Source organism: Vigna radiata, chromosome 9 (assembly GCF_000741045.1).
Source record: "Vigna radiata var. radiata cultivar VC1973A chromosome 9, Vradiata_ver6, whole genome shotgun sequence".
NCBI lineage: Eukaryota > Viridiplantae > Streptophyta > Magnoliopsida > Fabales > Fabaceae > Vigna > Vigna radiata.
The window spans coordinates 6270725-6276984 of record NC_028359.1 but is presented as its reverse complement, the minus strand read 5'-3'; the positions used below and the strand labels follow the sequence as shown (position 1 = coordinate 6276984).

Below are 6260 nucleotides of genomic sequence, written 5' to 3'. Positions count from 1 at the left end.
TGAACATGCTTTTAAAAGAGGTTAAATACTACTTTTCATTTAATTGTGATTATTATTTGTTTATTGTGGCATGAAGTTTCAGGATATGGTATTTGACAAAATACAGAAGGCAAGATAAACTACCATTTTCAGCTGAGACCGACCAATTAAAGAAGGAACGTAATAAAGATTTGGCTGGTCATCCAACACGAACCAATTTATACTTTATTACATTTGTGGCCCCACCATAACAAAGGAGCTACTTCAACCACATTTGACAAATTAAAATACTTTAGTTTATTTAAATCATTTCAAGAAAATTAAATTATTGAAAAAAAAACATAATAATGAAATCGTTATTTATTTTTAAAAAGTTTACCTTTAATAAATGTGTATATGTATAATTAAATTTTGTCCTCATTTTAGTAATTTAAATTTTTATTTACTTATTGATTGAATAAATACATTGAAGGGAAAATATTAAGATGAAAAGTTTTAGTTTCATGTCAATATAATTTAATGATGAAATTTTATAAGAATCGATATTAAATTTATTATCTACGAAAAAAATACATGTATTTAATATATTAAACAACTTATTATTTTTTATAGTTTTTTAGTTATAATATTTTAATAAGTTAGATTATATTTGAAATACATTTAATATGTCTTTTTTAACAAGTGACAACCCATGCACGAGAAAAGTTAAAAAACGTAATTAATATAAGATATACTCAAGGATATATTCGTAATTCAACTCTGCAAAATCAACATTTAAAACGAAGCGTTACCCTCTCTTCGTCATCTCTGCAACTGCAATATTCATTCACAGCTGTCACGCGTAACGGAAATGGCGACAGCAAGACGAAACTTCCCGTCGATAACAGAATGCAACGGAACCAATTCGTCGCCGAGGGAGTCCGTTGCCGCTGACCTCGACGGCACACTCCTCATCTCCCGCAGTTCATTCCCGTACTTCATGATGGTAGCCGTCGAAGCCGGCAGCCTCCTCCGCGGCTTCGTCCTCCTCCTCTCCGTTCCGCTCATCATCTTTGCGTACCTCTTCATCTCCGAATCCCTCGGCATCCAGATCCTCATCTTCATCTCCTACTCCGGACTCAAGATCCGTGATATCGAACTCGTCTCACGTGCGGTTCTCCCTAGGTACAAACTCACTCACTCATTTCCCTCGCATTCTTTGCTTCTCTTCACACGAAGTTTAATCGTATTGTGTTCTTATGTGTGTGCATGCGTGTAGGTTTTATGCTGCGGACGTGAGAAAGGAGAGCTTCGAGATGTTCGACCGGTGCAAGAGGAAGGTCGTGGTGACGGCGAATCCAACAGTGATGGTGGAGCCGTTCGTGAAGGACTTTCTTGGTGGAGACAAGGTGCTGGGAACGGAGATCGAAGTGAATCCGAAGACGAAGAAGGCTACCGGATTCGTGAAGAAGCCTGGCGTGCTCGTCGGAAAGTGGAAGCGTCTAGCCGTTGCAAAAGAGTTCGGCGAGGAGTCGCCGGACATTGGACTCGGAGATCGTAAGACTGACTTCGATTTCATGTCTATTTGCAAGGTTTGTTTTCTACCTATTATTATTACTTTTGTTTTTCTTTTACACATTAAAATTTGTTTGTTGGTGATTAATCAGTAGTATATATACAACATACAAATATGTGATTGTGTTTTAGTGAAAATTAATTAAAATTACATTAGTATGGATAATTTGTATGAAGATATAGAATTAAATTGTTGAACTCATAATTATTTGCGAAATATTGAAGTCACATGCAAATAATTTTTGTAATATTATATGTATATATACGTATATGTTTTTTAAAAACTAACCTTGTAAATAATGAATATATTTAATGTACTAAACTAAAAAATATTAAATGTCTTAAAGATTCATAAAATAGTACGAGAGAGTGAATAAAGCATAAAACCATTCATTTTAATATCAACTAATTTTTTTTTGTTTAAAAAATATTAAATATAATTAATTATTATATTTTTAGTATATGACATAAAATATTTAAAAACTAAGTGATAATATGTGAGACATGATATTAGGCTTATTCTTAAGCAAAATATGTCTATTTTTCTTACAACAACCACTATACAAATTTATTAAACTATTTTATTTATATTTATTATTATTATTATTATCATCTTAATATAATATTATATTAATAAAACTATCGTAAAGTATATATTTAATGAAAAAGTATATAAATCTTTCTCATGGAAATATAAAAATTTCCAATGACAAATAATATTTTGACACATATAATTTACATTTACTTAATACTATCTTTCTTTACTTTTTAAAAAAAAACTATAAAGATTCACTTTTTTAAAATTATTTTATTTTTATTAAATGTATCAAATGAATATCAATATCTCCTGTATCCTAGTAGTATTACTCATTTCTAAGATATATAAACTGTACGGCTAGTCTCTTATGAGACAAGGCCAAGGCATATATAAAATATAGAAGAAAGAGATAAAGAAAAAGAAGAACAGCTAAGGTAAAAAGTAATTGTCTATTCAGTCAAGTAAAAACTAAAATAGGAGGGAGAGAGAAACAACTGTAAACGAGTAGAAGGAAGAAAGTAAAAGAAATTTTATGACAATAATAGAAAGTAGATGGAGATGGATTGAACCATGATTGAATAATGATGTGAGTAGGGTCATTACTTAGAAGGCCTCCGTTCCGTTTGCTTTATTTATGCGGCACGCGAATTATGCATTACTTACTTGCTTGTTAAGTAAAGGATAACACAGTTGCACAAGTTAACGACGTCTCGTCGTGTGGTCATGTATTGTAAACCCAAATCATGTAATGTTTGTCACCATTAACCAATTAGTTTGGTTTCCTTCCTACAAAACGTAGATCAATTGATTTACATTACGTTACCTAAGAAGATTAAGCAGGTTCTTTCTTCTTTTGTGTATAATCTATATTTACTGGGTTAACCATAGAGATCCTGAACCGTCTATAGACAATAACATATTCGGTAGGATGAATCATAGCATGTGTGGGGGGTATGAAGCCTTGCATTTACTTTCTTTTACAGTGGAGTGAGTGTAAATGCATGCCATTTTATTCCGGTTCCACACTCAGTGGGACCCACCACATTAAGTATTAACCATTCCCAAACAACTACCAATAATGCATGCTTTCTGTGGTCCATTGACTCCATTCACACTCTCAGAGCATGATGCTTTACTACAGTCATGATCCATCCATCCATACTGTTTCCCTCTTAACTACTACCTAAAATTTTCTTCTCAATTAATGCAGTAGTCATTCACCGCCCACCCGCCACTGTTCCCTTAGACCATCTGCATTAAAAGAGGGGGTTACATTTAAATTTAAGATTTAGGTTTTATATATAAAAGACCTTTAAACAAGCATGATGATGACGATTATCTTAAAAAGAACTATAAAATACGTTTAAGAATTAAAAAAAATATTTAATTATAAATTATATCAAAATTTTAAGTTGTAAAAAAAATAAAGTATAAATAAAAACCATAAAAGTGCATTATACAATAAAACAAGATTTACTAAAAATGTATCGTAAATTTGTTAATCTTTGTAAATTAAGCAAATCCAATTCTCACTTTCTATTACAGTGAAGTTATAATTTCTGTTGTACCTGTCGTTATCTCATTCCCACTTTACTTTTATTTTCCTATCTCACCCGTAATGTAAAATAGAAGTATAGAAATAAATACTCTAGCGATATAGTAGAAAAAGGATACTGAATTTATATTTGAGAAACCACAAAGAAGTGAATGATCATATAGGTGGTTTATAGTCTTCAATGGGGTGATTAATTTCATTCTAGTAGGTAGTTATTGTACATTTAATCAAGTGTAGATATATATATAGTTGGTGAAATCTTGCTATGCAATTATTAAAGGTGGTGAGACTGAAAAAAAAAATTAAATAATGCTAAATATGGTTATCATGATGGATGCCTTTATTATGAGTAGATGCAATTCCTCTCATTTTTCTTGAAAAAAAGGCGAAATACACTGATCTAACCTCAACCAACAAATGATGAATTACAGGAGGGTTACATGGTGCCTCCGAGCAAATCAGCAAAACCAGTTCCACAGGAGCGACTGAAGAGCAGGATAATCTTCCACGACGGTCGTTTCGTGCAGAAGCCAGACCCACTCAACGCTCTCATCACATTCCTATGGCTACCCTTTGGTTTTATCCTCTCCATTATACGGGTCTACTTCAACCTTCCCCTCCCCGAACGCATCGTGCGCTACACCTACGAAATGCTCGGCATCAAGCTCGTCATCCGCGGCCACCGCCCTCCGCCACCGTCTCCTGGCACCCCCGGCAACCTCTACGTCTGCAACCACCGCACTGCCCTTGACCCCATCGTCATCGCTATCGCCCTCGGCCGCAAGGTCTCCTGCGTCACCTACAGTGTCAGCAAGCTCTCCCGCTTCCTTTCGCCCATCCCCGCCGTCGCCCTCACTCGCGACCGCGCTGCCGACGCCGCCCGCATCACCGAGATCCTCCAGAAGGGTGACCTGGTCGTCTGCCCCGAAGGCACGACGTGTCGCGAGCCCTTTTTGCTTCGCTTCAGCGCCCTCTTCGCCGAACTGAGCGACAGAATCGTTCCCGTGGCTGTGGACTGCAAGCAGAACATGTTCTTTGGAACCACTGTTCGTGGTATAAAATTTTGGGACCCTTACTTCTTCTTCATGAACCCTCGGCCAGTTTACGAGGTTACCTTCCTGGACCCATTGCCGGAGGAGATGTCGTGCAAGGCAGGGGGAAAGAGCTCAATTGAGGTGGCGAATCATGTGCAGAAGGTATTGGGGGATGTGTTAGGGTTCGAGTGCACGGGGTTGACTAGGAAGGATAAGTATATGCTGTTGGGTGGGAATGATGGGAAGGTGGAGTCTCTATATGGTTCTAAGAAGTAAAAGATTAATGGCATAAGATTAGGAGTTACATGGTTAGATTGATATAGAAAAATGTTAGCTATTGCTACTTTATTATTTTTCCTCATCCCCATTGCAACTTTATTATTTTTCTTCACCCTTCTACATGGATTTTGTCATGGATGTGAGTGTTTTAAGTCTTTTTCAAACCTTTTAGATGTCACTTTTCCTTTTCTATATTAATTATTTCTTTGGGCTATAAGACAAAACATAATAATATATAAATATAACTTTTTAAAGAATTAAATACATTTCGTGTTATTATTTATTGAAAATATGCTTTGCACTTTAATTATATTTTTTTAACAATTTATTATTTTATATTATAATTTTTTTAGTAATGCCTCGCAATTTTCATCTTAAGTTGTGTTCGTATTGAGGAATTTTATTGCTTAAAGTTTTGCTAACGAAGAATTGAGTTGATTTATGTGTTTGTTTTAAAAGTTATGCGAAGACAAATTTGAAGTGATTTACAGGATTGATACGTTTTTCATCACCTGCAAATGTGCTGAAATTTGGGAAGATATCTATTAAAAAACCTCATTTGTCCTTGACTTATACCATGTCAAAATATCACATGCAAATAAAATATTCGATTCTAACTTTGAAATAACCAAAGATGAAGAAGATGAATACGAGTGGTTGAAGATGAAGAAGATGAAGACGAGTGGTTGAAGACGAAGAAGAACAGAGGCATATTCGATTACATAACAATCGTATTCGATTCCAGCAGTATAAACAAATACAAAGGGATCTATATTTGGTTTCCCTTTGTTTGTATTTGGTTCCCATTAGTAAAAACATGTGAATTCGGTTCTATTTTTTTTGTATTTGACCCCTTTGTAGCTTTGACTTCACATTACACATTGTATTCAATTCCAGAATGATGTGTATTTGATTCCCTTGTATTATAACGTATTATTATTTTTGGTTCCTTTGTGTATTATTTATGCTTCTCCTTCAACCCTGGTCCCTCGATCTCTCTACAAGGTTTTGCTAGTAAATGGTCTGCCAATAGTATAAGGAGTGAAGTTGAAGACATGTTTGATGCAATTAGAGCTGCCAAAGAAAGACTCCCGGTGCTTTTTGCAGGAGAGATATGGTGTAAAGAATCTTTTTTTTTATCTTTAATTACTTAAGCAATATTGAACTAATGCTATTGAGAGACTAACACTGTTGTATATTAGAGATTTCACAATGACCAATGATATGATAAAAATGATATTGTGCATCTTGTTTTGATTCTTCCATGAAAGAGAAAACTTTAGGACAAGGTTAAAAAATATAGAGACCTGTACGTGAGTTT

At 34.6% G+C, this 6260-nt stretch overlaps 1 protein-coding gene across 1 annotated transcript; it reads left to right on the top strand.

The window, feature by feature from the left end:
• The first annotated feature begins 770 nt into the window (after positions 1-770).
• Positions 771-5110, top strand: LOC106774285 (glycerol-3-phosphate 2-O-acyltransferase 4). Its single transcript, XM_014661225.2, has 3 exons — positions 771-1143; positions 1238-1550; positions 4058-5110. The coding sequence occupies exons 1-3, from the start codon at positions 830-832 to the stop codon at positions 4934-4936; spliced, it is 1506 nt and encodes a 501-aa protein (XP_014516711.1). The 5' UTR covers positions 771-829; the 3' UTR covers positions 4937-5110.
• Positions 5111-6260: the final 1150 nt, after the last annotated feature.

Excerpts from the sequence above, each read along its gene's own strand:
- LOC106774285 (XM_014661225.2), top strand. The coding sequence starts at position 830 with ATGGCGACAGCAAGACGAAACTTCCCGTCGATAACAGAATGCAACGGA. Across the intron at positions 1,144-1,237 it reads TCACGTGCGGTTCTCCCTAG|GTTTTATGCTGCGGACGTGA; the intron begins GTACAAACTCAC and ends GCATGCGTGTAG. Across the intron at positions 1,551-4,057 it reads ATTTCATGTCTATTTGCAAG|GAGGGTTACATGGTGCCTCC; the intron begins GTTTGTTTTCTA and ends GATGAATTACAG.